The 18,778-nt window shown below is 37.6% G+C and overlaps 6 protein-coding genes across 8 annotated transcripts in view; 1 reads left to right on the forward strand and 5 right to left on the reverse strand.

The window, feature by feature from the left end:
- Arl4 (ADP ribosylation factor-like 4) overlaps positions 1-3,060 on the forward strand; it is a 60,324-nt gene extending 57,264 nt beyond the window's left edge. For all 3 annotated transcript variants that reach the window (XM_028300607.1, XM_028300620.1, XM_028300613.1), the window contains exon 4: positions 844-3,060. In XM_028300607.1, coding sequence (XP_028156408.1) covers positions 910-1,539 — 630 coding nt within the window. In that variant the 5' untranslated portion in view covers positions 844-909 and the 3' untranslated portion in view covers positions 1,540-3,060. The remainder of the gene's footprint in view (positions 1-843) is intronic.
- A 208-nt stretch (positions 3,061-3,268) lies between these two features.
- Positions 3,269-5,030, reverse strand: LOC114349972 (uncharacterized). The gene has a single exon (XM_028300589.1). The coding sequence runs from the start codon at positions 4,994-4,996 to the stop codon at positions 3,269-3,271; it is 1,728 nt and encodes a 575-aa protein (XP_028156390.1). The 5' UTR covers positions 4,997-5,030.
- A 419-nt stretch (positions 5,031-5,449) lies between these two features.
- LOC114350027 (uncharacterized) lies at positions 5,450-7,451 on the reverse strand. The gene has a single exon (XM_028300651.1). It carries the CDS (start codon positions 7,270-7,272, stop codon positions 5,503-5,505), a length of 1,770 nt encoding a protein of 589 aa, XP_028156452.1. The 5' UTR covers positions 7,273-7,451; the 3' UTR covers positions 5,450-5,502.
- A 33-nt stretch (positions 7,452-7,484) lies between these two features.
- Positions 7,485-8,916, reverse strand: LOC114350034 (uncharacterized). The gene is made up of 2 exons (XM_028300664.1): positions 8,071-8,916; positions 7,485-7,934 (listed from the first exon to the last, which is right to left on the reverse strand). The coding sequence occupies exons 1-2, from the start codon at positions 8,914-8,916 to the stop codon at positions 7,521-7,523; spliced, it is 1,260 nt and encodes a 419-aa protein (XP_028156465.1). The 3' UTR covers positions 7,485-7,520.
- A 161-nt stretch (positions 8,917-9,077) lies between these two features.
- Positions 9,078-13,513, reverse strand: LOC114350049 (uncharacterized). The gene is made up of 6 exons (XM_028300688.1): positions 13,388-13,513; positions 12,866-13,033; positions 12,183-12,413; positions 11,051-11,206; positions 10,061-10,214; positions 9,078-9,454 (listed from the first exon to the last, which is right to left on the reverse strand). Exons 1-6 carry the CDS (start codon positions 13,457-13,459, stop codon positions 9,279-9,281), a joined length of 957 nt encoding a protein of 318 aa, XP_028156489.1. The 5' UTR covers positions 13,460-13,513; the 3' UTR covers positions 9,078-9,278.
- A 2,013-nt stretch (positions 13,514-15,526) lies between these two features.
- LOC114350041 (ATP-dependent RNA helicase dbp2) lies at positions 15,527-18,028 on the reverse strand. The gene is made up of 5 exons (XM_028300675.1): positions 17,702-18,028; positions 16,693-17,619; positions 16,346-16,578; positions 16,031-16,209; positions 15,527-15,938 (listed from the first exon to the last, which is right to left on the reverse strand). Exons 1-5 carry the CDS (start codon positions 17,752-17,754, stop codon positions 15,783-15,785), a joined length of 1,548 nt encoding a protein of 515 aa, XP_028156476.1. The 5' UTR covers positions 17,755-18,028; the 3' UTR covers positions 15,527-15,782.
- Positions 18,029-18,778: the final 750 nt, after the last annotated feature.

An 18,778-nucleotide genomic window follows, 5' to 3' on the forward strand; every position in this document is an offset into this window, starting at 1 on the left:
CGTCTGAGACCGCCCCTCCCCCCACATTCCCCACCGGGAACCGTTAACTTTTATAAACTTCGCGCTTGTCTAGTGTTTCCTGACTCTACACTTTCAGAGTAGAGCGCGTCTTGATGAAGCGATAAAGTTAGCTTTCATAACTGCAGGTCAGCTTCGGTAACGAGTTAGGTAGACGTTTGGTGAAAATGCACCTCTTATACATAATCGTATAAATAATAAATGGATTTGAGACAAACAAAATAAAACACTTTGTAATTCTTTCTCAGTTAACTTCATTTTATAAGTACCTATCAATAAAACTTCTAAAATTACAAGCATCGATAGATGTTTGGAAGTTGTAATGGGCACATCTGCAACACAGTTTGTGATGACCACTTATAAACAGCATTATCTCTACAAGTGACTATTAATACGAGTCTTGGCCACGACTTGTGGCGCAATGCAGTCGCAACCAGAATAGAATGGGATGCAATAGCTACCTATGCTGGCATTTATACTTTTCATCATATAAAGAAGCTATATTAATTGGATTGTGAAAGATATTTCCATCTTATATTAATTGCAATGCAATATTTTTATGTGCATATTCATACGTAAAAAATAATTCATAATGACACATCAAACAAACCACCGGAACTACAGTTATACAAGTTACACAACACCCACAGTAAATTTATTTCAGTGTTATTAATCAAAAGTATTATCATAAGAGCGTTTTCCATTAAAAATATGATTTCATATTCGTCATATTCCATTGAATGCCTGCGGGAGTCATTCGTTTACAACTTTTTACAACTTGTATGTAATCGTAAATTATTAACATTAGTTTCTTGTTCGTTCCAGGTAAGGGCCAAATGCTCGTGATGGTGCGGTCCGACGACAGTGTCAGATAGCCGCCTCGCACGCAGCATGGGAGCGAATATGGGCAAGAACTCCAGCCTGCTGGACGCGCTGCCCACGGCCCAGGGCACGCTGCACGTCGTCATGCTGGGGCTCGACTCCGCAGGCAAGACCACCGCGCTCTACCGCCTCAAGTTCGACCAGTACCTCAACACCGTCCCCACGATAGGCTTCAACTGCGAGAAAGTTAAAGGCACCATCGGGAAATCTAAGGGCGTCAACTTCCTAGTTTGGGACGTCGGCGGCCAGGAGAAACTCAGGCCGCTCTGGAAGTCCTACACGAGATGCACGGACGGCATCATTTTCGTCCTGGACTCGGTCGACGTCGAAAGGATGGAAGAGGCCAAAATGGAACTGATTCGCACGGCCAAGTCGCCGGACAACACCGGCGTGCCGATACTTGTGCTGGCGAATAAGCAAGACTTACCGGGGGCGAAGGAGCCTCGGGAGCTGGAGAAGCTGCTGGGCTTACACGAGCTGGTGTCGTCCCCGCACGGCTCGCGCGACGCGCACGCGTGGCACGTGCAGCCCGCCTGCGCCATCACCGGCGACGGCCTCCACGAAGGCCTGGAAGCGCTTTACGAGATGATACTCAAGAGGAGAAAATTAGCTAAGTTGCAGAAGAAACGGGTCAGATAAACTGACTTACGCTTTCGTATAACGGTCGAAAACTTTGACCAATTCATTACGGTTTGCGAGTTAAGTATTCAAAATGCTCACGTTGCGGACGTTTTTACGTTCGAGTTTAAAACACCAAAAATTGTTTTTACTATAGATGTATAACGTCTTATGAAAATATTCCATCATAATGTTGCTCAAGTTATACTGAACATTTTGACGGAGATGAATATTTTGATAAAACTAATTTAACTACTAGTCATTTTCTTTTGAAAATAGCTAGGGGAAGGGTGAAGATAATAAGATAACATTTGTTCCATAACCATGTGTTGTTGCTGAAGTAATTTTACTGTGTAATAGCCGGGCTACACGAGGCTAGCTTTCAAACATTAGCTGACTAGGTAGTAACATCTGGCTTGGTGCGAACAGAACTATGAACTTTATTTTTATGTTCATAAGCTTTCAAAATACCAAACAGGAATGCTAAACACAATCCAGAGACCTAAGTAGCTATTTCATGTAATGTCTTTGAAAATTAGCCTCAAGTTACCTAGCCATTAGTGACGTAATTTAAGGAATGGATGGATAAACCTCAGTCTTCAGGAAAGTAGGTTTATTAAATGACAAAACCTTGGCTTAAAATGTTACGTTCAAGAACACAGCTAAGTTTGTCGACCACAATATCCTGTGGGACCATTTAATGATTTTGGGAATCTTCGCGCTAAACATAAGCACGTTGAATGCACTTTATGAACGATCCCTTTGGCTGGCTAAACGTGCGGACTGCGAGTTATAATGACTATGTGTACGTACCTAATAAGTAGATTAGATATAGGTAACACTGGTCCCTACTTCCTGCTCTTGATACCCTTATCTTCATCCTGCTATACTAAACCCTTCTAAACGTCCATACCAAATGTTTCTTGAGTAACAACTTACGACAATTTAGTCTGTAGATTATTTAAATTATTGTGATGTTCTATGTATAACTTTTTAAAGAGGCTTTTAATGTTTGTGTTTGGACGGCTTCTTCGTATGTAAATAATAAGTGTAAATATTCCCTAGAAACAGTTACTTAGTCCACGATGTGTTTTAATGTACTTATAGGTACCTAAAACTTTTCACTGCGCATTTGATTTAATGAAACTAAATGGGCATTTAATTTACTAATTTCTGATTTATATTTCAATTACACTGAGCTATCTGGAATCTTGATCCCTGATTTGTCGTAAAATGCATTCGATGTAACTATTCGTATCAATATTGGAGTCTACTTTTTAAACAGGATTTCCACAAGAAACAAAAGTGATTTGATTTTTATGCTTTATAACTACCAGTACATCGTCAATGCGTTTTATACTGACAGGACATTAATTTATCAGGATGACTTAATACCAGTATCATTTTAACTATTTATTTATTTACTCCTACAGGTATAACATAGTTAATTGTAAGCCGTTGTAATTGTAACGATAAAATTATAAAGCTTTTACCAGAGTTTGTATTACTCACTTTGTAAATATGTAAATTCCAAGTAGTTACTCGTCAATACCATGAAACCAAACATTTTTATGAGTAGTATTGTACATTTTGTTATCATAAAATTAATATGTTCATTTATTATATCAATATGCATAATTATGTTTTATGGAAATAGATAGATGTTTTTCATATGAATTCCCCGTAAATAAAAATCTGTTTTCAATAATAACATGTGTTTTTATATTTACATTTTTTCAGGTATAAACAATTAGTTTTCATCTTCTAGCCTATGTAGATATTTAGCAGGATTGTCCCCTTCAGTCCAATCTGTGAAGAGTGTGAGATACTCGATTTCTGACTCGTCTAAAGGCTTCTGATCTTCATTATGTATTTTAAGTGCTGTAGAATATTGTCTTTTGACCTTTCTTTGAAATTTAGCCCCTTTAATTGGCGGCAGAAACGATTGGACGTGGGTTACAGGTTCATGGGCGCGCATCAAGTCTCGTTCCAATCTATTAAAAGAAAGTAGCTCTCTTGCAGCGTGCCTCGCTTTATTCATTTTCCGACGTTCTGTCTGTATGCATTGAGCAACAGCCCGCTTCACTGCATTGCTATGAATGGCCTCCAAGCGCTTTGAATAATCCATATAAAAGTTTTCTATTGCCCTAGCCATCGTAACTATATCCAAATTCATGGGTTTCTCGGCATATATTCTTTCGTAACAGAACTCAAGATGCACGTTCAGTTTCAAAACATCAGGCGCTCCGACACTTTCGTAAAACAACCCATTGAGTATGGTAAAAAACTTCGTTTCTAATTGCACACACCTTTCAGCACTGAATTCAAGAAGTGTCTCAATTCGCTTTATAAAACTTGCAACTAAAGCACTTTCTTGTTTCATCATATCTTTTAAACACACAATGCCTTCTTTAAGCATCTTTTTATGCGGGGCCAAATGGGTCACGTAAGTAAAATGATGCAACTCCTGTTTCTCGATTCCATCGAATATATTTAGTAGATCGTGTGGATGTTTGAAATACAAAACAGGTTTCACTAAATTACTAAAGCATTCTCTCTGCATTTTGTCGAATATAACTTTGAAAGTTTCTTCTTCGCTTGAACAGCCTAAATCAAAACCCTTGGCTTCGATTTCAACGGACTGCGCGAATTCTCTGTTCTTTGAACGCCAACTAGGTGGAGATAAATAATACAAAAATCTTCCATACTTTTGCTGTACACCATACAAATAGTCTAATCCCATTAGTCTAGATATTATTGTGAATTCTTCAGCAGCTACATTTTGTAGTTCTGAAATCTTTATATTGAGTTTTACTTTCAATTTATCCCATTCGTCAAGAAAATCTTTTGATTTTCTATAATCTTCGGATATAAAGTTATCGAAACATTTAGCTTGCTCCGTGAATCTCTTGAGGCTTAAATCGTACATTTTTAATTCATTTCTGCAGTTTGTCTCAATGTTTAAGATTGCATCATTTCTTGTACCAATCTCTTGCTTTATTCTTACTAGATCTGCGAGGGCAAATTTAAGTGATTTAAAAAGTGGAACACGATCTTTAAGGGATCGCCCATTCACGTAGTTGAAAAATCCTTCATCGACATCAGTAACAGCGTTAACGTCGTCAGGAGGGTATTCAACGTGAAGTCTCTTTTGTAAATCAGTTCTAATAACCTTATATTTTTCGTTATATTTTATTGCTAGTTTTTGCTTATGCTTATCGTGTTCTTGCGTCTTCGTGTAAACTTTGAAAGGCACCAACAATTCATCTCTTTTAAAATGTTTCAACGTCAATGGTTTATCGCCAGTGATCGAGTATTTACGAGATGAATCTTCGTTTGTGTATCTTCTACAGCGCTTTTCCATACTCCGCTTCAAGATTGTGTTAATTTTCACTTGTTTATAGAGACGATCAGCTGATTTTTCACACTCCCGAGGCTTCGGGATAGCAATAGTAACTGATTGGGCATCGTTGTCCATTGTGTAACAAATAAAAATTCCAATTACAAAATAAATGTACAATCAAGGGACCGCAAAAAGTAATAAAAATGCATTGGTAAAGCCATCGAGATTTCGTGAATTATCTAGGTATAGGTATCATTGACTCCGTATTATTGAACAGACCATAAACTAAGTATAATGAATATTTATAATGCGATCGTTACTATTTTGATCCTTTAATAACATAGTTTTCTATAATATAATATTATCCTCAATAACGAATCCAGCGAAATGCCAAAATACCATCTATACAATCGTTATCTATCATTGATAATAAAACAATTTGATGATCACTACAAATCATTACTTCGAATTCGATCCAAAAAGTCGAGTGCTAAACTAATCGATTTAAATAATACTATAAGTTCGTATAGGTACTTACGTAATGATGATTAACAGAAGCTAGTTAGTAAGAAAAATAAAATACAACAATTGATCAGCACAACATTTAATTTAATTTAGTTAAAAATAAACCAAGAACAATGTTAAGGCATAACAGACTTGCGGGGTACCCATTCGAAAGCTGGTTTTACAAATGTATAATACTCTCGTAAATAAGGTCCCGGGTGCATTCCTTCGCACCACTCGGTAAACAACATGAGCCCCTCCCTCTCCTCGGGTGTTAATCTATATTTTCTGGCCCTAGGGCGCTCTCCACTTTCCATTTGCGATTTCCTCCTTTCTGCAACTACCAGTGCGATGCGGCTTTTCTTGTCCAAAAACTTTTTAAACACCGGCCGTTTATACTTCGCCGGGGGCAAGAATGCCTTATTCATGGCATTAGTCATCTCTCTGAACGCTCTTAATTCTCTCTGAGCTTTATACGCATTCCTCATCATCTTCAAATCCTGAGCGAAGAAATCGTTGCGAGCCTGGTTCACAATCTTGAAATCTAATGAATCAAGACGCAAATTATAATCTTCGTACATAACCTCCAAGATTTTCATAGGATCTTGTATACTTTGATGACCCTCCTCACATTTTCCAAATACTTGCTCGTAAACGTATTCTATACAAATTTTCAGTTTCAGTGTACTAGGGCTAGCTACACTGTCATAGAAGCTTTCATTCAATATACGAAAAAACTTATCCTGTAAATGGTTTTCATTGTATGTTTCCCGAGCGATCTCATTATGTATGCTGTCTATGTAATACTGAAAGTAATCCAGTTCTTGTTTTGTGGCTTGCTTCAATTGTTTGATACGTTCCTGCAATATCCTGAACGGAGCGTCTGTTTTAGCAAGTTGTTTTAAATATTCCCGGCTCTGCAGTTCCATTGTGCGGAAAATGTAAATCATTTGATCTGGTTTTTTAAAGTACATGCAGTTAGGTAGTGGTTTTTTGAACTCGACTTTCGCAGCTTCAATTATTTTATCGATTCCCAAAGTTTCAACCAAATCATTGTCAGTTGCAAATTCACCGGCTTCAAATTGAATCGACTGCACTTTTCCTCTGAGAGTCTCGTCGTTTTGTTGTCTCCATAGCAATGGAGCGACAAATATTAAGTATCTACGATATATTTTCAAAATTCCTCTGATGGCATCCAACTTGAATATAATATTATTCATAATCGATAATGTCGATACATAACCGAGAAATTCCGAATTTTTTGCAACTAATTCTGAGTAAACATGTTCAGCTCTTGACACTTTCACACATGCTTTTTTATAGTCCTCCGTTAAGAATTTTTGAAAGTTTTTTATGTGTTGTTTTAGATTTTCAACTATTTGATCAATTTGCTTCGACTCTTCTACCATGCTTTGCTCTATTTTTAATACCAAATCGCGCCTGTATCCAATTTGTTGGCGATTCATGGCGTAGTTTCGAATGTTGTTTGTATAAACTTTTATGTCGTCAAAGCATCTCAAGGGGCGCCCTTCAATGACCGTATAAAATTCTGGATGAATTTCGACCACTGCTCGAACATCGTCGGCTGGTTCTTCCAGAAAAAGTCGCTTGGAAATGTCCCTCGTTGCTGCTATTCTCAAATTATCTTTCAGGTGTAGAGGTTGTGCTAATCTTTCCCTCGCACATAGCTTTTCTTTGCGATCGCTATATTTTATGTACGATAATAATTTCTCCGACCGTGGAACCTGAAAGGGTCTAGTTCGTTTTGCTTTCGTTATTTCTTGGGTAACGGCGTGTTTTCTATTGGCAAAATAAAATTGTGTGTTTGGTACATAACGCCGTCGAAATATTACATCTAAAGTTTTCAAAGGCACCATAGGTTTACGTTTCTTCTCTAAACAAGACATTATAAAGAAATAACTAATAACAAGTAATTATTAATTAAAAATATCTAAAAGATCGTTTTACAAAACTCGTGTATGCTTTTAGTGTCAATGTCAGAAGATTTTTTGATAGTTGAAAACTTTCATCCACAGCTTTTACACATTTCCGGCTAACAACTTTTTAGTGTAAAATTTTTCACTGCACTTAAAAATACTTTTTATGTTAAACAAAACACGGCGTTATGTTTTGGCAATCTGGAGTTAATTTTTAATTAATAATGAAGCTGCTTTCTTGAAGGTTCAAAGGAAGACTTCATTCTTCTACTCAACTTATCCACATCTCTGAGCAATTTGGCAGCTTCTTTGGCTTGTTTTACTTCCTTATCACTATTTTCATAAGTTTCTTTTTCTATTGCTTTTATAAGGTTTAAATCGAACGCAGATATATCCAACTGTAAGTTGTCGTATTCTGTTTCCAGAGCTAGAGCCATTTCCAATGTACTGAGACCAGTTTCATTTGGTGCAAGCAAGTGTTCATAAGCAAACTCAACGTAATTAAAAATTTGCAACGCCATCTCAGATGAGACTAAATATTGAATTCGTTCTTCTAAAATCCTGTAGAAAATCTCTTTGACTTCAATTTCTCTTATTTCATTCAATTTAATTATCTCTAGTGTCTCCTTAACCTGTAAATAAGTTCCATTATTAATAAAATGTTTGTATTTTCGTAATTTGTTATACTTCATTATTAGGTAGCTACTTAGGTAGGTACTTATGTAGGTAAACTTAACTACTAAAACTAAACTAAATTATAATACTTACTTTTTCCTCTATGAAGCTTAATTCCTGTTTTAACAATAGCTTCAAACTGTCCAACGCCTTCAGAAATTTATTTTTTTCCACAGTGAGTTCTTCGGTTACAAGCAAATAATTCAGATTTTGTTTCTCTAGTGCCCCGAACACTTTGAGCAGTTGATCAGGCTGCTCGAAATACAACTGGGGAGGCGGCAGTTGGCTTAATCTTTCTTTTACTAAATCAATATCAACTTTCGTAAAAATATTTGAATTCATCAAACAGATTTCAGTACGATTTTCATCCAGTTTTATTTTATTTTTTTCTTGCCACAAATAAGGAGATGCTTTGTACAGGAAAGTCTGGAACGACAGCAAAATTGATAATGTCTCGTCGATGTATTGCAGTTTTGATCTGATTGTGGCCAATTCGAAGTTAGCTTTTTTTTGTTCCTCAGTTTGATTTGCCAAATCCTTTGCCATTGTATCGGACTTCTTCATAACAGCAATAGTTTTATTATTGTCATGTGCTAAAAACTTATCAAAACTATTTTGATACTCGTCGAAATGTTTCGAGGCCGTTTCATAAATTGTTCTTTCCATTTCAATTTCTTTGTCTATTCTGAGAATTTCGTCTACAAGAAAACCGTGAACGGTCCTTTTCATTGCCACTTCTTTTATGTTTTGCTTGTATTTGTGTATAGAGTTGTTGGGTCTAATGGGTCGACCCTCCACCAGGGAATAGAAGCTTGGATCAACATCGACGATAGTTTTTATATCACTGTCACCGATTCGCTCAATTGGTGGTAATTTAATACCAGCTATTGTTTTTCTTGTTGTTCTTTTAATCCGCTTTTTCTTTTTAGCGATATCCATCGCTCACTTCGCGAAAGAACTTTGCGGTGCAGGGAAATGAAACAAATCAATATCACTATAGCAACAACTGTATCGCTTGTGTAGAAATGACTCGTCTAGGAAATTAGATAAGAGCAATAAAAGCAAGGTTAAATAAAGTACAAACCTTATTTATTCACGGAACCAAATTACCTAATCTTAAAACAGAATATAAAATGCGCGGTAAAAATGACTAGATATCCCGTTGTGGATTACATTAAGGAAATTTAAACAAACTGTGCATTTCTGATTAAAAGAAATGGTTTTGCGATGTATAACTACTTAGCCTACTTTAAGAACATTTTATAACACGATTTAAGTAAGATAGGCGTCGATCGTCTCTATCAATCGCTGGAATCGCTAGCACTTTGCTGGTCATCCCTTTCTTCCTCTTCGCCTTCCTTCTCCACCTTGACCAGCTCCCACGGCATGACCGGCAGGGGCTCGACGAAGGAGTCGTCCACTTTCAGCTTGTATAGCAGCCGGGGTGTAAAGTGGGTCGGTAGTGGCCAGACCATTTCTGCAGATTCAAGGAAAATGTTCAATAAGTATAGGCTGCTAAAATTTTTGAAGACTCTTTTACACGCCTCGCCACTTGATAAATCTGTCTGAACATTAATGTACTTATTGGAATATAAATATATGAAAAAGCAACGTAAAAGTTAGGGTTAGTTCGCAGGTGAGTTTTTAGCTCTTTAATAAAAATTGTCGTGTAGCTACTAATCTCAAACTTCTACTATCTACATACATACATATAAACATTACTTAGTTAAATATAGGTTGTTAGGTATTTTATTTTAGCGAAGAAGAAACTGCACGATCCCCTAAATCTACGACAAATTGTAATGTAACCACGTTCAATAAGGTGAGTCTACCTAACATGCCACTTATATGGTCTTAATGTTCGCCCAGCAAGAAGAAAATAGGTACTAAAGTAGGTACCTACTTATGTATACTTACTGAAATCTTAAAATCTAAAAAATATAAATTCCAAAGCACAAAGACCTACCAATTACGGTACCGCTGGCAGACATTACGGTAACATAAAGCCTAGACGTGCTAATGTAATGAGGTGTAATGTACTTTACGTGCTCTCATTTCAATAGTCGTGACACTCGTGACTCACCGAAATAGAAGACGTAGTCGTCGACCCGCCGGTGTAAGTGTACGACGTGGCGGAGGTCAAGGATGTGAGGGGACTGCATCAGGAAGTCCAGTAGGGCCACTTCTGGGAGCCCTTCCATCTTAGGGTCTACTGCGCTTAGCCCTTCGAATGAGAGCTGTAAAATACAAATACTATTTATGCTCAATAGAAGATATAGTCGTTGACCTGCCGGTGTAAGTGTACGACGTGGCGGGGGTCAAGGATGTGAGGGGACTGCATCAGGAAGTCTAGTAGGGCCACCTCTGGGAGCCCTTCTATCTTTGGGTCTACTGTGCTTAGCCCTTCGAATGACAGCTGTCATAGACAAATGTTTTTCTAATAACTATGAAAGTTGGCTGGGAGAGAATTCCATATGGCATTAAGTTCGCTTTAAGGATTCTGTTCTACAATGTGTAAAATTAATTACGCGATTATCGCTGTAAGATACAAAATGATAAGGGTTAATGACGATTGTCATTTAAGAGCTTTCATTTAGTAGTTATTAGTTACTATACAAATATACCAATGAAATGTAACAACCCCCTGTAACCAAACTCTGTACAATGATAAGTTTGAATGAAAATATCCTACGTTTACCAAAAATGTGTAACTCCTCACAACATTCCTTCTAACTGGGGCAAACTAAGCGATTCCCTATGGAAAACTTTAACGCCAGAAAACTTTTTATTCAGGAAAAAACCTTATGTTTATATTTTGGTGACAGAAAAACGAATTGGAAGCCTTGAAGAAAGCGGAATCTTACCGAAGAGACCTAGGTAGTTAAATAAAAAAATTAAAGTGTAACAAGCTGCACATTCTTTAAAATGAAATTTTCACACTGGCACCTCTCTGCAGTCTGCATGACCCAAAAGTGAACTGACGGAGAATGCCTTTTAGCATTAATTCCATCTTTGTATCAGTTTTTGTTCAATCAAGTTTTTAAATAAATAAAATATTTTTAATAGAACTTACGTGCTCTTCAGACCTCGCCAGCTCACAAAGCTTGTTGAGTTTGTTGATGCAGATCCGCAACTGCTCCATGTGTTCTGCCAAGGGTCCGTAGACGTCCAGCCTGCCAACGAGCGACGGGGGCCTTGCCGTGACCGCTCGCCAATCGTCAAACCACAGCTGTTCAAAAACACGGCTAATTACTCATAATTAAGGTTCATATTCCGTTTGGAAGATATTCACGGCATAATCATGACGAGCATGCAAACATAACAAGGAAAAATAACTCCTGAATTAGTGCAACTCTATTATTTCATTTTCTGAATGTAAATCTTTTAGCGCGAACTCTACCTACGTGAAAACTTTATCCTTAAAAACACGATTATTTGCCTGAAAATTCATTGTCATTTTTTTTTTTTTTTTGCTTTTGCTTTACCCGCGTTGAGGCAGATACCTAGTTATTCTACCTCTAAGCAGGTAAAGCAAAATTAAGAAATGTCTCTGCCATAACATAGTGTCGATGGCCTCGTGACGCAGCGCTAATTTCACTTAAGTTTAAGGACACTGTGGGTATGGAATGGTAAACCATCAGCATTTTGAGGCGTTTCAACATCTTCCTGTCCGGCTAAGGCTGCGGCTCCTCCATCTCACAGGGCTCGCCCTCGGCCAAAGCCTCCTCCACTGCCTTCGCGTACGCGATGTAGTATCGTGGTCGATGGTCTCGTGACGCAACGCTAATTTCACAAAACTTCAAAAACTTACAGTGGTTATGGAATGGTAAACCATCAGCATTTTGAGGCGTTTGAACATCTTCCTGTCCGGCTGGGGCTGTGGTTCCTCCATCTCACAGGGCTCGCCCTCGCCCAAAGCCTCCTCCACTGCCTTCGCGTACGCGATATAGTGTCGTGGTCGATGGTCTCGTGACGCAGCGCTAATTTCACTTAAGTTCAAAGACTTACCGTGGTTATGGAATGGTAAACCATCAGCATTTTGAGGCGTTTGAACATCTTCCTGTCCGGCTGGGGCTGTGGTTCCTCCATCTCACAGGGCTCGCCCTCGCCCAAAGCCTCCTCCACTGCCTTCGCGTACGCGATGTAGTATCGTGGTCGATGGTCTCGTGACGCAACGCTAATTTCACAAAACTTCAAAAACTTACAGTGGTTATGGAATGGTAAACCATCAGCATCTTGAGGCGTTTGAACATCTTCCTGTCCGGCTGAGGCTGCGGCTCCTCCATCTCACAGGGCTCGCCCTCGGCCAAAGCCTCCTCCACCGCCTTGGCATACGCGATGGCCGCCTCCTTGTCAAGACGATTCATGTGCTCTATCCACTCCGGCTCCTTTTGGAATAGGAACCGCAACTGCCTGTGGACTGTGTCCTCGGAACCCTAGATTTGAAGATAGGATATGGCTATATTATGAATGTAACCGTATGTGATGGCAGTAAAGTAAGACTGATTTATTTAAAACCTAGGTAACTAATTTGCGATCCGGAACTACCAGAAGTTAGTATATGTATCAGTTATTTATTTACAAAACCTATAATGTAATAAAATATCGGAAACGTAGTGAGGGCAGGCCTCATACTAGATGGACCGACGATCTGGTGAAGGTCGCGGGACGTGCCTGGATGCGGTATGGCGGCTGGATCTTTGTGGAAATCCTTGGGGTAAGCCTTTGTCCAGCAGTCACGTCATTCGGCTGAAACGAACAAATAAAATATCGATAGGTAATTATGTCTACCTACTTACCTATTAGTCTACTTAATACATGCTATGGAAAGCTAGATAACTTGCCTACATAACCGCTTTTTAAATGATATAAAACAGATTCAACAAACCTCAATAATGTGTACGAAGTAGCTATCATACACGAGCAGTAGACCGGTCACATTTATCTCGCAATAGCTAGAGTTCACATCCGAAATAGTCCGTCGAACCTGATTGATAAAATCGTCTTTGGCCAACATGTGCTCCCCAGCATAGATCATACGAATGGCATACGCTTTCTGTAACGAACCAATTTGAATATGAAACTGTTTTGTGTGCAACTCAACGCATGGCCGTTTGGTTCCGCCAGAGCAGAATGGGACCACGCCCTCTTCCCGTGGATTTAGTAAGAGGCGAAAGGGAGAAATAAGTAGGTAGGTATGCGAACATAAGATCTCCCCAACCCAACGCGTCTGCCCCTATCGTCTGTGCTATCGTGGTGAGTATTGACCAAATATTGTATGTAGGCCTGCAGTGGAGACCAAATAGTGACGATGATATTTCATGGGGTCTAAGAACCAAAGCAAACGTTTTTACTTGTGTAGGTAAGTAAACCTAGAAGTTAAGCATAAAAATAATAATTGGATACTAACCAAGCCAACCTTTTGAAAATTTTCCTCAACAACATCCAGTACGGACCGAACATCGAGGTCCGGTAGAGCCATTACAGCAATATTTTTCTTCAATTATTAATGCAAATAAATTCATTTGGTTTGTTATGAAAATCACAGACAGTGACGCTCGGTTACGTCAATCCATCGCCATGGCAACCAATCCCTAGATGGGTCATTCCACAAAAATATGTCAACTCTTAGTCCGCGCCACATTTCACATGGAATATTTGTTAATATTTTATTCCTAAATCGTTAAAATAACAGCTCGCAATGTGTTTTATTCATCACCCATTTTTATATTTTTAAAACTATTTTTAAAACATCTTAAATTCCTTTTAAATGACCCAAAACGTCATTCCCTAGGCGTGTCCGTACTCCAAAAGTTTGTGTTTTGGAACCCGTATTTACAGAAACATCAACTTGATCCTTTGTTTTAATTAACGAATAATCTATTTAAACGTATGTTACACCAATTTCCATTAATATTTTGCGGTTTCAATAAACAATAATTTGATTTTCTCAAGTTGAAAAAGAGTCCACAGCTTTTAGCGTCATTCCCTCGCCACCCACTGATTTTATAATTTTGCGCTTTATTATGTATTTAGAGTGAATGCCATTTAGTTGAGTTTAAACTACGATACGAAGTTATCCTCATACCATACTGGCTTTGCGGTAGCCGTTTTTTGAATTAGTGCAAACGTGCCAGTTGTTGCGGAAACATGTCTTGATTCAGTCACTTCGTCAGTTCCTAGTTGAGTAGCTTTATTGATTACAATAGGAAATTGTATATAATTTAATAGTATTTATGTGTGGTTTTTCGGCTATTTTCGGCTCATCGTATTAAGCATCTTATAATATAAAGTTAATCTGCATTTTTGTTAAGTTTTTCTCCAAATCGTCAGTCCCTAGACCGTCAGGCCCTAGCTTTAAACGGCGCTAAGGACTAAGTTACTAGTTAGAGAGTGACGTTTTTTATATAGTGATTATAACAAAACATCTACATTAAGTATATTAACTTATCTATAAATGTTAAGGTTATAAGTTTTATACTTTATTAAAAGTCATATAGTACTAATGTAGTATGAAAAAATTTAAAATTTTAATTTCTCCTAAAATAAGGCATAAAGTGACTGGCCCTTTTAGACATAACATAATTAATAAATAAACTATAATTTACACTAATAAAGTATTCAAAAGCATCTTAAAGAAGTTTAGGACAAAATGACGTCGAAAATATACAGATTTCTATGGAATGACCCAGATAGGCAAAGGCATTGATTTTTAAAAAGTTAACTTCTCCATACTTCTAGGCCACGCTTCTTTTCGTTACGCTCTTGGCAGAGCGGTCGTGGTCACGTTGAGGCGTTGCGTTGTTCACATCGGTTGTAGAGGCGGATACAACTCTCCGCACGATCTCCCGCCATCTCTCTATTGGCAGACTGTCTGGTGGTGTAGTCACATTCACATACCTAGGGTAGCCCAGGGGATAGAACAGCCCCCCTAGACAAAACGCACTTTTTGATCGAATCGAAAATCGAATCCGTCAAAACTCCATACAAAAAATGGGCTTTTCGACCACTTTGCGACTAATTTGCGATTATAATTTGCACTTTGTCTAGACCCACTGATCTGAGCCCCGATTACGGTAACTTTTAACGTCAACAATCCAGACACGCTTCTCGATTGTGCGATACGATTGGTCAAAACAGCTGGTACGCTGTTGAACGACCAATCGTATCGCAGAATCGAGAAGCGTGTCTGGATTGTTGACGTTAAAAGTTACCGTAATCGGGGCTCAGAAGGCCTAAGATGTGCGCCGTGATAAGCGGTTATCACGCCATTTTATCGATTTTACCCATACATTTTGACGTCGATAAAAGTTATCACGGCGCGCATCTTAAGCCTACAGGGAAGATAATATTAAATAATACAGCCAGTCTACAAGTCAAAATGTTTATTGAATAACATATGGCTAGATAGATCTCTAGATCTGTGGTATTTTGGTCAAATAGGCAAATCATAGTTTAATATCATCACCATTGAAATATTATAATAATTTTATAATTATATAAAAACGTTAACACATAAACATAATGATTTTAGACCGCTATTGTTATGGTTCTCTAATGTGCATTGATTTATCTGGAGTACCAGTTCCAATTATTGGCTAAAGTTGGTACTTACAGATCCTTAGTAGGTATTTAATGAACTTGATTGACCATTTTATTAGGTACAACAGATTATGATGGGAACAGGTGGTGAATCTAAAATTACTACCTAATTTCATATTACTTAAACAGCCCAGTATTTACAAAGAATAACAGCATTAATTTAAATTACGAGTTTACTAAGTAGTACACAATTTTAACATAAATTAGTAACGGTCATCATATCTATCATTCCTTTTAAACCGATTGAACCTTCTGTTTGTATTCCAACCATACTGCTTAGGCTTGTATTTCATTTCTCTATTATTTGTCTTTGACATATCAAAACTGCGAGCCATGTTTTCTAATTCCCGTGGAACTTCCTGAAAAGTAAATAAAAGTAAATATTTTACTCAATTTTCCTAACAGTATAGGAGAATTTAAGAACAAAGTAAACATGTTTTTATCTATTTACCTGATTTGCTTCTCTTAAAACTGCAATCAGATTTTTGGCTTGACGATCATCTTCATATGTCAGTATAGTGTGGGACACTCCTTTGTTTTGCTGTCTACCAGTCCTACCAATTCTGTGGATGTAGTCTTCAGAAGTATTTGGGAAGTCAAAATTGATAACATGTGTGACTCCATCAACATCTGGAAATAAAATAATAGACACGACTTTAATTCGAAGCTTTTCAATTCAGATAATGAATTGTAACAATTACAATTAAAAATAAATACCATATTACGAAGAAGAAGAAGAGAAGTGTAGTATTTAATGTTTGCTTACCTAGTCCACGAGCAGCTACGTCGGTGGCCACAAGAATGTTTGTTTTGCCATGTTTGAATTTATTTATGATTGTATCTCTTTGAAGCTGTGTCTTGTCGCCATGGATACCCACTGCTGGCCACCCATTTCTTCGGAGCATCATACTCAACATGTCCACAAACTTTTTTGTGTTTGTAAAAACCAGTATTTTACCAAAACCATCACCTGACAAGTTATGCATTATTGATTTGAACCTGGAAATGTACACTTTATGTAAATGAAGGAAATATAATAAATTGTATACTCTCACCAATAATTCACATAAATTAGTGTTTGTTTTTAATTAATGATTTATCTGAAAAACTTACTTGTCCATTTTTTCTTCTTGGTCACAAATATGTACATGCTGCGTTATATTGTGGTTTGCTGACAACTCTGTAGAACCAACATTGACCTGAACAAACTTGCCTAAATAATCTCTGGCCAAATGTTGGACTTCTTTGGGCCACGTTGCTGAGAACATCAGGATCTGTCTCTCAGATGGTACTCCCTCCAGGGCCTGCCTGATTTGAGGCTCAAATCCCATGTCCAACATCCTGTCTGCTTCATCCAACACAACGTATGTGCATCTATTCAGAGTTGTTGTCCTGCTCATAAGAAAATCATTCAATCTTCCTGGAGTGGCAATCACTAAATCTACACCAGATTCAAGTATCTGGGCCTGTGTACTCCTATTCGCTCCACCATATATGCAAGCGCATCTGATTCCTAATAACTTTTGGAAGTCTTTAGCCACTACTTCAATCTGGCGAGCCAATTCCCTAGTAGGAGCCAGAACTAAAACTCTCGGCCCTCTACCCTTTTTTGCCACATTTTCTTTTATATGAACAACTGCGGGTAGCAAATATGCCAGGGTCTTCCCAGTGCCTGTCTGTGCAATGCCAACAAAGTTTTGGCCACTTAGTGCTATTGGCCACGCTTGTGATTGAATAACTGTGGGCTTTTCAAAACCTTGTGATTTTAAAAAGTTTTTAATATAATCAGGAAAATCACTCTTCTCAATATCCAAGTAAGGATTGGGTATATCTTTTCCAATAATAGTTATATTGTGTTCATTACGATAAACATCAATGTCTTTCTGCTCAACAGCTTCTATAGAATAAAATCTGTGACTAAAACTTTGCAATTTTGTTTGTGTGAATTTCTGAGTCAGACAACATGTGCTAACAGAAGGTTTGCTGACTGTGTTGATCAAACTTAGTTCTGTTGTAAACTGTTTAACATCATAGTAGAATCTGCAAATGGAATAGGTAATTAATTAGCAAGTGCAGTGGTAGCATTTTACTGTGTATGTAACTGTATGTACATAATACTTACAGCTTTGAAAGATCCTTCCGCCTTAAAAGTTTTCCAACCACATTTAACGCCATTGCTCGTCTTTATGAATTTGAATATATTTTCAATGATTTATGTAAGCATAAAATCAAAATTATTTGAGGTTATCTTCTGAAGCGATAATACCTACTAAAATTATTTAAAGTAACTTATAACCACTACGAATCTTTTATGAATTAGGTTGGATAAAGCAATGCTAATTATTTTCGTGTGATAATTTGTCACAAATAAATTACAAACCCACATGTAACAATCCTCAAAAGCCTGTGCTCAAATTAAATTGGCTCAAATCTGTCAAACTGTCAATCTTTCTCATCTGTCAGTGTCATTCAATAGCTTTTTTTTTAAATGGGTCACCATCAAGAAGCTACAGATAAAAATGGAGGCCACACTCCGTATACCTACTTGAAGCACAAACTAAGTATCACTATCTCGCTCTCTGTGGGCAGACTCGCTCTTTCTAAATAAACAAAAAATATAAAATTGCTCAAATTCAATAAAACCAATGTAAAATCTTTATTTCTTGACATAGGTATCATTAAAAATGATAAGTGTAATTACGTAAAACGTTTTAGGAAGAAATTACTGTAAAAAATGTTTACAATGATCCAATGTCGGAAATCACGAAATAAACACTTACGCGTGGAATCTTATGTCACTTCCAGGACACCACGTACTACCGCAACCACGCACTACAAAATTTTGCACCAATTCTTGTGATAAAACAATGATTATTTCCTGTAAACAATCTCAAACGAAATTAACTGCTTAATAAACAAAATAGTAAACAACCGCCATGATGGGCCGGATTGGGCCGATGTTGCCACATGGTACCGATTACCCAGGAATTGGGATTGTAATTCCCTGATTCGCCAACACATTAAGCCTAAATGGCCGACAATTTTGTGATTTTTTATTTAACTAGGNCCACATGGTACCGATTACCCAGGAATTGGGATTGTAATTCCCTGATTCGCCAACACATTAAGCCTAAATGGCCGACAATTTTGTGATTTTTTTATTTAACTAGGTAATCTTAGTTTCAAATATTAATTATTT

Source organism: Ostrinia furnacalis, unplaced genomic scaffold (genome assembly GCF_004193835.3).
Source record: "Ostrinia furnacalis isolate ACB-3 unplaced genomic scaffold, ASM419383v2 OfSCF0073, whole genome shotgun sequence".
Lineage (NCBI taxonomy): Eukaryota > Metazoa > Arthropoda > Insecta > Lepidoptera > Crambidae > Ostrinia > Ostrinia furnacalis.

Bases quoted from the DNA above. Each gene is read 5' to 3' on its own strand.
- LOC114349972 (XM_028300589.1), bottom strand. From the start codon at position 4,996: ATGGACAACGATGCCCAATCAGTTACTATTGCTATCCCGAAGCCTCGG.
- LOC114350027 (XM_028300651.1), bottom strand. From the start codon at position 7,272: ATGTCTTGTTTAGAGAAGAAACGTAAACCTATGGTGCCTTTGAAAACT.
- LOC114350034 (XM_028300664.1), bottom strand. From the start codon at position 8,916: ATGGATATCGCTAAAAAGAAAAAGCGGATTAAAAGAACAACAAGAAAA. The intron at 7,935-8,070 runs GTAAGTATTATA...ACTTATTTACAG, and splicing joins TAAGCTTCATAGAGGAAAAA to GTTAAGGAGACACTAGAGAT.
- LOC114350049 (XM_028300688.1), bottom strand. From the start codon at position 13,459: ATGGCTCTACCGGACCTCGATGTTCGGTCCGTACTGGATGTTGTTGAG. The intron at 13,034-13,387 runs GTTAGTATCCAA...GGTTCGTTACAG, and splicing joins ATTTTCAAAAGGTTGGCTTG to AAAGCGTATGCCATTCGTAT. The intron at 12,414-12,865 runs GTTTGTTGAATC...CTTCAAATCTAG, and splicing joins ACTTCGTACACATTATTGAG to GGTTCCGAGGACACAGTCCA.
- LOC114350041 (XM_028300675.1), bottom strand. From the start codon at position 17,754: ATGGCGTTAAATGTGGTTGGAAAACTTTTAAGGCGGAAGGATCTTTCA. The intron at 17,620-17,701 runs GTAAGTATTATG...TTCCATTTGCAG, and splicing joins CGGAAGGATCTTTCAAAGCT to ATTCTACTATGATGTTAAAC. The intron at 16,210-16,345 runs GTAAGCAAACAT...TTTTATTTCCAG, and splicing joins CGTAGCTGCTCGTGGACTAG to ATGTTGATGGAGTCACACAT.